The 13,161-nt window shown below is 42.1% G+C and overlaps 1 protein-coding gene across 1 annotated transcript in view; it reads right to left on the reverse strand.

Annotated features, from left to right (window-relative positions):
- Nucleotides 1-581: 581 nt before the first annotated feature.
- TRUB1 (TruB pseudouridine synthase family member 1) overlaps nucleotides 582-13,161 on the reverse strand; it is a 49,848-nt gene continuing 37,268 nt past the window's right edge. The window contains exons 6-8 of the mRNA XM_006134959.4: nucleotides 11,838-11,977; nucleotides 10,303-10,359; nucleotides 582-9,329 (exon numbers count right to left, since the gene is read on the reverse strand). Coding sequence (XP_006135021.2) covers nucleotides 9,115-9,329; nucleotides 10,303-10,359; nucleotides 11,838-11,977 — 412 coding nt within the window. The 3' untranslated portion in view covers nucleotides 582-9,114. The remainder of the gene's footprint in view (nucleotides 9,330-10,302; nucleotides 10,360-11,837; nucleotides 11,978-13,161) is intronic.

The raw sequence follows: 13,161 nt of genomic DNA on the forward strand, positions 1-13,161 counted from the left end.
TCCGCATTTGGCACTGTCTATTTCAAAAAAGCGCTATTTCAAAACATCCCTTACTCCTTGTAGAATGAGGTTTGCAGGGACATCAGAACAGCAAGACCAAAAAACGGCTTGCTTTAAAGACATGGGATAGCTATTTCAGGATACTCTGGTATCCTGAAATAGTGTTGCAGTGTAGACAAAGCCCAACACTCCAAGATTGAAGCCCTGTTTTATACAGTCATTAGGCATGAATCCAATAGACTGTTGCAATGACACATCTCTTAGATTATAAAGGAGCCTGAGGAAACGTCCCACTCCAAGCTAATATAAAGCAGTATTCTCAAACAAGAAAATCTCCACGTTCCCCAAGCTTGCTGAAAATTTTCAGGAACAAGAAAATTACTACAGAAAACTGATGAAAATCCCAACTATGTCTAGCTCCTAGATATGGGTTCTTGGCCAGGCAGGAGTTGACTGTTTGGCAGGAAACTGCTGAAGCAGCTTCCCCTATCTTTAATCCTACGAAACTTTCAGAAACAAAAAATTACTACATTGAACAATACAATCCTGACTAAATAAATAATATAAACCGGGGGGAAGAGGGGGTTTAGAGAAGTTTGCAAAATGCGCCACCAAAGACAAGAGCACAGAGGAACTCTGACCTTGACCATATGGCAGGGAGAAGGAACTAAAGCTGCTGTCAGTACATCTTGCCCTTTATTGCCTCAGGTGAAAGCATGAAGCAATGCCAGGATGGATGTGCCAACATGGACTCCAGGTACACAGGCATTATCCTCAGTGGAACACAATAGGCACTATCACTCAAAAAAGAAAAAAAATGATCTAACAGCTAACCATCAGAAAAGTGCTTACTTGTAATACACCGGCATACAAAAGACACTTTAACTTAGCGGTCTTTAATTGGGGAGGGGAAATCTTACTGTAAGGGGGAAAATGTTCCAACAATTGGTACTACCAATAGATAAATACAAAGCACATCTATGCCTTTCTTTAAAAAATAACATAGGTTTATGGCATCACTGTCTGGAACTTGCCTCTCCTACTTTGGAAAAACATTTACGAGGAGGTGCAGGGGGTTGGAGCCAGGGATATCTTGACCTCTTACCAGCAGCTAAAATCCACAGACCCATCTGGAAAAGACATGCATGCTTATCTACAGAGATGGTAGATCGCTCAGTGACACAGTTCCATAATCCCAATCCCAGAAACACATAATCAAGACAGAGAAATGTTGCTTGTTGACTATTTCACATACCTTTTAGAGCCTCCTTTAGAAGAAATCACTAGATTTACTAGTAAATACATTTTTGAAACATTAATTGAATTCTTGACAATTTTTATAGCAAGTCATAAGATTTTCATTGGGCAGAGAAAAAATAAAACCTGACGCCAGACAATTAGGGTTCATTATACTCAATGCACGTTTTTGTACCTTATACACATATTGTTTCAGTTCAGCAACTCATGTCTGTGAGAAAAGAGACTTCACAGATGTGGAAATGAAATAATTAAGGCTGCAATTCAGCAAAGCACTGAAGCATGTGCCTACTTTTGAGCAGTCAAGTCGTCCCATTGAAGTCAAAACGATTTGTCACATGCTTTAAGTTAGGCATGTGCTTACACCCTTGCTGAATCCAGTCTAAAATACTTATAAAGTCAGAGTCAAACAAGAGTATAAAAATCAAGAAATAAAGATATTTTTCTACTGTGGTGTACATTTAATATTAAAAGGGAAGCATGAATGTTACACTATACAAGGTATTTATATACAAACAGTACAGTTTTCAAAAGACAAGCATCCAGTATGTGTGAATGCATATGAATATATAAAAAACTTAAGTATAAAATGGGTTACATTATTCACCAAATTAAAACAATTTATGGTGTAAAGCCATAATTTTAATGTGAACTAAAGATACAAAGAGAAAATAACTGTTGTAATATTTATTTGATAAAGAGTCATAGTAATTTCATATTGCCTTTTAAAGGGCATCATACAATAGCATCTTTTAAATAGCTGAAATGGAAACCAATGCTTCTTATAAGTAAAGAATTCAATAAGAATTTTTATTACATATTTTCACCTAAAACCCCTCAAGGTTTTGATAACATAGTGAATGCCAGTGAAAATGAGGTAAACTCAGAGTCTAAGATAGGGAAAGAACAAAGTTAAAAATTACTTAGATGCCTTCAAGCTGCCAGGGCCGGATGAAATACATCCTGGTATACTCAAGGAGCTGATTGAGGGGATATCTGAGACATTAGCATTTATCTTTAAATTTACAGGCCCTCTTATGGGAAGAGTTATGTTAAATGGGAGAGGACTACTGCTTTGGGAAGGGAAAGGGCATGTTATAGGCTGCTCAAAGCCCTTTTTTTTTTTTTTTTTTTGCATACCTTACATATTTAATTGCTCCATTACTTGAACTATTCATTCTCACAGTGACCTTTTGGAGTTAAAAGCTTTGTATGCTCTGTCTCTTGCACAAGGTCTGGCTCAGTGTTCCCTGTAAGCTGAGCACTTGGATGGCCACCCAGGGGAGATTGCCACCCAGCTGATTAGCAGAGTGCCCACAATGCCCATAGCTGGCAGCATCTGTTTTTACTGGTGGTGCACATCTACGCATGTCTTGATGCACATAACATATATTCCACACATGGATGGAAAAAATTAGAGGGAACGCTAGTCTGGATGGAAGATTGTTTTCACGACACCTCACTCCCAGGCTACATCTATGCTGCCATTTTTTTTTCCAGTAGTAGATATGCAAATCACACTCTCATTTGCATATCTTCCGCAAAAAGGATCAGAAGATATATAAATGACAGCGCAATTTGCATATCTTCTGCCGCAAAAAACTGGCGGTGTAGACATAGCCCTATTGCGGAAGGCACTGCTAAGAAGCGCACAAGGGCTCTTGCAGGAAAGAAGGTGGATGGCTCTGTATTAGTTCAACTCATCTCCCTTGGACAACATCTGGGCAATAGGCTTTTTGCTTCTTTTAACTAACAGCAAAGGGGGAAACAGAGGGCCAATATTTCTACCTCCACAGCAGAATCCTAGGGGCTCTTTTAAGTCTCATTCTAGGGCTACACATTTGGTGATGAAGCCTGCACATATTGCCCATATGCTAAGAATAAATGACCAGTTCCTTAGGAAAAGCTACAATGACTCAAAGCAATTAAGTGGAAATTTGTTCAAGATTTTATCCACTTAATTTTACTGCACTCTTTTAAGTCTTGAATGCTGACATTGTATCATTCTGATTAGGATCTTGTTCTTTCTCTACTTCAGTATAGCCATGATTTCAGCACCGATTGTGAACAAGCAGACTAATGTTTCATCTCAAAGGAGAGATGTAAGGACTCAGCTGATACAATGTGCTCTGGTTACTTGGGATGCACCACTAGCAATCTACTTAATCAAGAAGTTTCCTAGAGAACCCATTTAAGCACAATGGTAATTGGAAACAGTGACTGCTTCTCCATGGGGCCAGTAATTCTGTTCAGGCTGGCTGAATTCACTCATTGTCCTGCATGATTTTCCTATAGCTATGGACATGTGTGTGTACATGTGTACACACACCTACCTACCTCTTTCTTGACCTTCGCTAATGAAAAGGAACTGGTACTCGAGTAACCTAGTATGGATAATTTTGACGTAATGCATGCTACTGAGGTGTACACTTGAATTACCATGATTTAAAACCAACCAACCAACCAACCATCCAACCATCCAGAAGTGTTGGTCTGCTTTGAATATTTGGCTTTTTAAAACTTCTCCCAGTATAAATAGTAACAGTGTAAGTCCAGAAGAAAAAAAGCTGAAGGATAGAGGACTAAATACTAAACTAGCGCTGAAGACAATTATGTAATACATTGATAAAGTCCAATGATTCACTAAAAATCATAGAACTAGAAGGGAACTCGAGAGGTCATCTAGTCCAGTCTTGGCAGAGCTAAGTATTATCTAGACAGGGTGTTAGGCACCTTTTTCGGGCCAGGGACCACTGACCCACAGTCAAGTGAGAAACAACAATAAAAAAGGCACTCGCCTCACTCATGCAACTCACACTCCATCTCTAAGGGGGGGCTCAACTATTCTGGGGGCCTGGGACTAGTAGATTTTGTGGGGCCTTCCTAGGCTAAGGGGGGGGGCAAAACCAAGCAGTTCAGTGTGCAGAATGGGGCTGCCAGGAAACATGGTGAACATGGGGCGGGGGAAGTTGGATGCTGGAAAGCAGGAGCAGGCTGTGGGTCCAAGGGGGTCTGGGTGTAAGGGGGAAGGAGCAGGCTGGGGATGGAGGTGGGATGCAGAAAACCACAGGAAATGGGGGCACCAACCTGGTGCAGCTCCCAGGGGGGAGGGGGCGCTAGTGACTCTGCACTGCCCTGTGCTGACAGGAACACCTCCCACCACTCCGATTGGCTGATATTCCCAACCAATGGGAGTGGAGCCTGCAAGCCAGTGCAGGGGACATGTTCCCGCACAGAGCCACTTCCTCCCTCCTTTGCTAGATGGGCATGATATTTGTCCTCTTCCAGTCTTTTGGACTCTCTCCTGTCTTCTTTTGACTTTTCAAAGATAATCGCTAATGGCTCTGATATCACCTCGGTCACCTCCTTGAGTATTCTAGGATACTAGTGTCAGAGGGGTAGCCGTGTTACTCTGAATCTGCAAGAATAACAGTAAGTCCTTTGGCACCTTATAGGCTAACAGATATATCGGAGCATAAGCTTATGTCACATGCATCTGACAAAGTGGGTCTTTGCCCAAGAAAACTTATTCTCCACTAGGATTCTAGTATTTTGTCTGTAAAGAGCAAATAATGACAAAGCTACTGAGAGTCCTGGTGAGTGGGATCATAGGAAGCCTCTGATATGTGTAAAAAGGCTCTAACAACTTTTTCTAGGCATAAAAGTTAGCATGACTTATGTCCAATATTTTGGAACCTTCCAGGGCTAGCAAAAACTACTCAGTTCCCTTGGAATTTTTCTGTCCACTGGTAGCACCTTTTAAAAAGAAAAAGAAAAAAAGGACTTAAGGCCCAGGGATGCCAGACTTTAAACTCACAATGCTGTCTAGGAGCACTGGCTCTTTTCCTGAGATGAATAGCACACCATACAGATCACTGGCTAGGGATGATTTCAGAAAGAGGAAAAAGTTGTTTTGTGAAGTTTGTCATAAGTTCCAAGAACACAGATGAGATGGGCTAGTGGTCAGAAGACAAGTGACGTGGGCAAGTGTTGCTCACTAAATGTATCGTATGGCTCTGCAACATGCCACATATGTAGTATGTCATTTTTAGGGGCATTATTACTGGGAAAAGGCTTTAGTGGAAAAATGTGGTTTGCTTTTCAAGCTGAACACAGTCACACTAAGCTTGATCTCGTTATCTCTGGCACAGTAATGTGCCAGACTTGTCAATTTTTGCATCCACTGGGCCTACACCTTTGCCACCGCTGCTTCTATATAGTTGCCATGGGTTTTATAATTTATCGGTTTCCTTTTCATGCTTTTGCATTGTTGGAATCCTACTTTCCTTACGGATCAGATTTTCAACTCCAGTCATCTTATTGCAACAATTCTCCAATATTCCTTTGTATTTTTGACTATTTCTGTTGATCTATTTTTTTTTTAAATAAGCAGCGGATACTGTTTATCCTTAAAAGGCAAGGTTCTCTGGCTACACACCCCTTCACAAGCCCTCAAAGATTAATCAGGAAAATGCATGATTAGATACTCTCCCCTTTCTGCTTTCTATATAGATTTTGCTTAACACTTTGGATCTTATCCAAAGCCCACAGAAAATGGGAGCCATTCCATCGATTGTTAATAGGCTCTGAAACAGGCCCTTTGTTACCAAAACGATAAAAACACTGGTAATGCTTCCAGGAGATTAGACAGCATCAAACTAATGCAAAAGCAGAGAAAAATATAGGACACTTTGCTGAATTTAAGACTATTTAGAAAGCTTTAAAAGAATACTGAGAAGTAGTAAACACCAAGCAAACAGATGAGAAGAATGTGTCAGACAGTTATAGCACTATGTACATATGTTACCTAATAATAGAAAAGGAGATTTTTCAATTCCAGTTCTTTCAAAAAAAGTAACTTGCTGTAGATATAACTAGACTGGAAGACTATATTCTTGCTGGCTATTGTGGCGGGGGGAACCAACAGAAAGATATCCCCAGGATATATGAACAAAGTGAAAGCTTGGCATTCAATTCTACAAGACCACTGGAATAACACCAATTAGGCTTTTGCACAAGGCTAGGAAGATTGGGATAGACAGTTTTTAAAAAACAGGGCTTTAATCCAAGTCTTTGATCACTCAAGAGATATATACTGAACAGTGATTGTTTGCTATTTAATTCTGATTCCTTTGGAGACAAAGGGGGGAAATGCTAACAATGTTGCCTGTTGTAGATGGAATTGGACGAATAACTTATTGGGGTGGAGGGGTCCATGGCAGTTCCAGAAAAATCTTAAAAATTAAATGTGATTGGAGTAGAAGGAGGAGCAACCTCCCTTACAAATCTCCAGGCCAGTGGTTAACAATCACCTGGGATGTGGCTGACCCAGGCTTAGTTTCCTATTCTGCTGATGTGAAGTAGGAATCTCACCCCTCACAAGGGAGTGCCCAAGCCCTTGCACTGTGGGGTATTCTGTAGCAGTTCTCAATCTCTCCTGTTGAAGCTGTTCCAGTTTGGATAAATACAGGCAGTCCTCGGGTTACGTACAAGATAGGGACTGTAGGTTTGTTCTTAAGTTGAATTTGTATGTAAGACGGAACTGGTACATATTGTAGGGGAAACTCTAGCCAAACATTTCTCCAGAGCTCAGTTTTATTCTCCCACACCTCACTTCCCTCAGTCCTTTATTCTTAAGCTGAGGTGTCTGCTGAGAAAAGCTGCTCCGCGTCTCCCTGGTCTGCTGGGGGGAAGTAGCTAGTGCGGGGTTGCCTCACCCCGTTTGTAAGTAGGGATCCAATGTAAGTCGGATCCATGTAACCCGGGGACTGCCTGTACTTAAATAGTCACTGGAGCAGGAACGTGAACTTAGGTCTTCCCCCTTCCAAGTAGATGCCCTAGCCACCAGACAACTTGGGACAAGTATCTTTCAGTCTCTCCTGCTGAAGCTCTTCTACTTTGTATAAAAGACCTGGTTCAGAGAGATGGAGAGATAGGTAAGTGTTCATCTCAGAGACCCATTACTGGAACTACCTCTCCATGAGAAATAGTGAATTCACCAATCACTTGGAATCAAGGTTTAATCTCTGTCTATAAAAAGATACACTCTAATCCAGCCACAACTACTGGGCTCAGTAGAGTTCTCTCGCATGGAAAAAGAAGAGTAATCTCCTCCACTTCAGGAATTACCTGATGATACTCTATAGCCTAGGTTATACAGCAGGCCAGAAGAGCAGATCATAGTGGTAATCTTTGGCCTTAAAATGGCAGACTCCTAAAACAAGGCCATTCTGTCCCACTTAGCTGACAGTTGTCTTCAATCATTCATCCTTCAGGCAACTGGATGAAAGAGTTTCTCTCGGTGATCATTTCCTTACTAACCTGCATATCTCCAGTACTCACTACTGCAAGAGAGCTGGTAACCCTCTGCTAATTTCTAAGTAGGGTCAATAATGCTAATCGTCAAGCTGTTGTTATGCAACCTCTTCTTCCCAAAGGAAAGCAGCATTGGACTGCTCTTTCCCAATGATTTGTAACCACATTTAGACTTAAAGTCAGTAGGGGTCAGATCCAAATACAACTCAGATCAGCTGAAAGGCTCTTATTGATTTCAATGGGCTTTAGATCAGGCCCAGCTGAGCATCAACACAACTACTAATGGGGGCCTCACTGGTCAATACAATTTCTAACTGGCTTCACCCCTTCATCCAAGCCACTGAAACTGATCAGGAATCTGAGGCAACACAGTGAGACAACAGGTGAATCCCTTCTTTCCCAAAAAGAGCACAAGAGATGACTATAATCTTAATTTATTTGCAGACAGAAATTATGAAATATTATCAATATGAAGATATGCAAATCTCTATGTAGAGAGAGAAAGATTATTGGTGAGGATATTGTGTTCCTTACTGTTTATATCAGAGGTCTCAAACTCCTAACCCACAGGCCAGTGCCAGCTGGAGCGATAGCACAAACCAGCAAGGGTCTCCTGGTGGGCCAGGGTGAGGGATGTCCTTTTGCGCTCCGCTCCCCCCGTAGCTCTTGTGGCCGTGGGGAGTGTGGGGTGGTGCAACTACTGCTATCGTGCAGGATCACCCTGCTCCCTCCTCCCCCCATTGATCCTAAAGCCACATGCTTGGGGGCCAGGGTGCAATGGGAGGAGAGGGCAGGGCAATGGCAGGAAGGAGGAAGTCATGGGGGCTGGTAACAGTGCCCCCCCCAGTTTCCTGGGAGCCCAAGGCTGGATTGCACAATTGCTCCAGTTTGGACTAGCCCACGAGCCAGTAGGAGACCCGATTTGTGTATAAGCAGTTCAACTAAACTGAAATTTTCATCATGGCATTTATTATATCACAACTCATTCAGGGCAATATTGACCAGGCCCTTAGTGAAATCCCACTGACAGACCAGTCCATGTAGTAAGGACTCCTATAGGATCATTTCTATTTCAAGAAATTACTTAAGAACTCAAAGTGCCATTCTACATTTTTGTATCTTTTGAATTGGCACGAAATTCTGTTACCATTTTCAGTATCTGAATTTAAGGACCAGAAAGAAAAGGAATTTTTTTCCCTTCTAGGAACATCTAGCAAAATTTAAACTTAAATTTTTTATTGCAAATGTAGTATAAAAAAAAAATCTCTCGCAAGATCTTTCTAAAGTACAATAGGGAGATTACATTAAGGACACATCCATTTACTGTGTGCCATGCAGAATATAAGTGAGGCAGTAAGAAATGGACACTGTGTGTGTGCCTGTATGTGTCTTAGCACAAGAAAAAGATAGAGATCATTTTCTCTGCCTTGCAGTTTGTCATCTTCGATGCACAAGGTGGTAAATTTACACAGCAAGGCAAGACAATCCCACTCCAGTCTTAAAATGTCTCTATCATTCAGTCTTTTTCCTTGACCTGACTTATCACTTATCTTCACAATTCACACTGGATTCTTCAGAATGCTCAGTCTTTAATTTTTTAAGGGATGGCTCCATCGCAACAAGCAACATGGACTGTTTCAAGGACTGTGCAATTTCATCAATTGTCCATTTGTCTTCATGAAGTGCATGCTCCTCTAGTGTAAATGGTCCTTGCTTGGTCCGGGTCAACTCTTGCACGTTGGCACAGGAAGAGAGTTCTACAGTATAAAAAGGAGAAAGCAGCCAAAAGAGGTGAAAGTTCAAGTTTAAAATCCATGGATCTTGCTTTAAATCCCTGAAGAACTAATTATACTATTTTTTTTCATATATGTTGAGTTGAAGAAAAGGGACTCCAATTCCGATTCCCAGCTCACTTACAACAGTGTAAATCTGGAACAGTTTCAACAGATTTACTCCAGAGTAAAGGAGATCAGAGTCTTCAGATTTTGTGTACTGATATCAAAATACAAAAGAAAATTAGTTATGTAAATTAGTTATATTAGTTATGTACCCTGAAACAAATCCAGAGTAAAATTTCCAAAAGTTTTTTTAGGACTCAGGAGAATAAGTTCCACAGACTTTTAAAGAGACTTAGAAGCTTCCATCCCTTTTTAAAAATAGGACTTAGACATTTTCTATCATTTTTCTTTATCTCACTTACTAGAACAGTAAAAAAAATATGATAAATACTAATGTGGTGATTAATTACCACTGAGACAGAAGAGACTTCTTCTGATCAGGTTCCCAAGGATACAGCACACACAGAGCTGCCCTTTGGACATAGGATGAAGAAGTCTCTGAAATATACTCCCCGGGTGTCGAAGGATTTCAAAATGAATTTGAAAAGCAACAGAAAGGAGAAATTTGGCGTAGGGACCATGTCTTTATATTTTTCCTTTAAAGGATCAGATAAACCCTGGTATGGTAAATAAAAATAAAATAAAAATAAAAAAATCACAGGGCCTGGTGAACACTTTCACCTTCTCTTTATTCTCTCCCTTGCGATTCCTTTGCAATTATTTACCCTGCTTCTCTTTATGCTCCAGAGGAAACTACTGTAGTACACAAAAGTGAATGACAGCCCTGCAACCCAGCACATTAAGTCTGGTGACCAGAGATATGCAAAAGGAGAATATTCTTCTATCAGCACAGAGGCACATTCCTTAAGCAGTATGCTTTTTCCATGCCTACCTTTTCCAATGTCACTGACCAGGCTTCTGACATAAAAGCCACCTCCACATTCAACATCTGGAATGTTAACAGTGACAGAGTAAATTGCCAGCCCAGTATGAAATCTACTTTACACAGAAACTGTGCTCCCAAACAAATGTAAAAATGCACTAAGCAAACAATCAAATGATAAAATATTTATAGGGTACACTATAAATTATTCATTCTGTAACATATGTGCGGGTGAGATTGCAAAGGCAGAGAGGAGAGAAAGCAAACAGAACAGTGACTGAACAAAGGCGTTATAAATTAATGATTCAGGCCTGTACGCAGGGGGGGAGAGGGTTGCGAACGGACCCCCACATGGTCCTCATAGTAAGCATGAGGTTTGGGAGGCATGTTGCCCCAGCTTCCCTCCCCCCAGGAGAAGGCTGGGAGAAGGCTGGGGCTCATTCCATCCCACAGGAGCAAAGATAGGTGGGGCTGAGAGCAGGTCAACCACCAGCCCTCCCACACACAGAAATTCCTGCATATGGGTCTGCAATTGGCCCTGGCATTTTAATAAATACATGTCTCGTTCATTTGAAAGGTTTCAAAAGGTCATAAGTTGCATCTTTCCAATGATGAAAACCAGTCATTTTAAGTGCTACTCCAAACGGACAATGAACACTAAAATACTGCCTGCACGTAGAGGGCACAGCTGACCTGAGCTGTGACATTCTAAAACCTATCTTTACCATTCCCTTTTTTTCTTAACTCCCCCACCCTCCCTTCCAGCCTCCCGCAGTGATCAGCTACCAATCTCCCACCATAAAATAACTATTTAAACAACACACACCATTGAAAGATAGTGGTCATGCCCACTTTTAACACCACAACATGCAGAACACCAGCGGGCATCTCAGGGAGCAACGGGGGTATTTCCAGAAAGCACAGAACTGCCCTGCCTTCACCAACAATATCAGAGGGTAAGATTTTCAAAGGCTTCTCCAATTCATTTCTGTGCTTCCTTGTGTGTTAACTACATTTCTTTGGGGTGTGGTCCCCAAACTGGAAACGGGGCCATTGTTCCTCCCTGCCCCCTTTCAGGATGGAGTGAGCCAAGGCTTGAGAATACAATCGTGGTGGGTAGGAATAATTTCCAGTCCAGCCTAGCTCCCCCCAGAACGACAATATGAAATCAGATTAAGTCAAATCGATTCAGGGCATTCTTACTGCAAAATGAGAGTGCCCACAGGCAGACTTGCTCTGAAATAACTAACCATGTGAACTGAAACCCACTTAGTGACTTAATTTCCAGTCTGAGTGTAGAGAAGCCAGGAGCATCAGCTTACATCAAATCTCCGGCCCTTACCCTGCAGGCCCTTATGGAAGATAGGTCCATCACTGGGTAGCAATGGTATCCCCAGCCTCTGTTTGTCAGAGGTTGGGAATGGTGTCGGGATCACTTGATGATTACCTGTTCTGTTCATTCCCTATGGGGGCACCTAGCATTGGCCACCGTTGGAAGACAGGACCTTTGGTCTGACCCAGTATGGCCATTCTTATATTCTTACCCAGCGTGAATAGCGGTGGCTGGAAGTTTTGGAGAGAGAGGCTGTACACTGTAACCGGCCTAGCAGGCTTTGCTTCCACAGCTTCTCCTTTCTTCATCAGAGATGACAGCCTTTGTCCATCTCTCTTCAGAGCAGAATAGCTGATGGGACAGACCATACAAACGTGTGTCATACAGCTGTGATACAACAAGCCTCCGGCCTTCAAAATCCTATTAACACTGCACTACAGTAAGATACTTTAGTCTTCTAATCCTCTCCAAATGCTTGTAAAAAGAACTACTGAAATCATTTGTAAATAGGAGGATTAGTTAATTGCAATAAACAAATGTTAGAATCACCTCTTCAGTCCATGCATTTAAAAAGGGTTCACAACTTAATTCATTGCTTCTGAAAGTGAAGAATCAATAATGGGTAAAGTAACTGACTGAAACACATGGCCCCACTGAAGCCTATGGGAACAGCACACGTACAAAACGATCACTACGCAGTGCAGCTGGTGCTGTACAGATAGCTTCTTTCCTATCGCTCTTTCACCTTAATCCTCCCTCAGAACATCCTTACTGCTGCTGTCTCGAGTCTCTCATGAGGGGCAAGTGCCAAACATACAGCCTGTTTCAGAAGGTTTATCCAACAATTGATTCAATTAAATTCATTTAATTGGTGACAAAGAGCCTTATCCAAAGCCCGCTGCAGTCATCAGCCTGGGACCTTGCAAGAAAGAAAAGCTACCCAAGTTTCCAGAAGCTTCCAGGACACAGGCTTAAATTTTCAGGAAGCGAGTACTTAAATAATCTCTCTATTATTTTTAAACACAAAAGTTAAAGTGCTATTCCAGAACTAAGGGGAAATCTCAAAATATTCTCCACTAACTGGCAGATAATGTAGGGTTAACAGGTGTCTGATTTTTGACAGAAATTCTTGATCAGAAGGGGACCCTGACGGCTCCAGCTGGCACCACCTACCAGACAGTTGTAAGTCCAGTTGGCAGCACAATGAGGACAGAGCTAAGGCAGGCTCCCTCCTGCCTTGGTTCCATGTGGCTCCTGAAAGCAGCCACAGAGGCACTACATGCTACTCTCACACATGTTGGCACTTCCCCCACAACTCTCATTGGCTGGGAACCACAACCAATGGGAGCTGCAGCATCAGCACCATATACCTGGGGGCTGCAGGGACCTGGCAGACACTCTCTGAGAGCTGCTGTGGTAAACACTGTCAGGACCCTGCATCCCAACCCCTTCTGCACCACAACTCCCTGCCCCAGCCTGGATTCCCCTCCCACACAAATGCTCTCCTGTACCCTCCCCCAAATGCCAATCCACTG

Source organism: Pelodiscus sinensis, chromosome 8 (assembly GCF_049634645.1).
Source record: "Pelodiscus sinensis isolate JC-2024 chromosome 8, ASM4963464v1, whole genome shotgun sequence".
NCBI classification, from domain to species: domain Eukaryota; kingdom Metazoa; phylum Chordata; order Testudines; family Trionychidae; genus Pelodiscus; species Pelodiscus sinensis.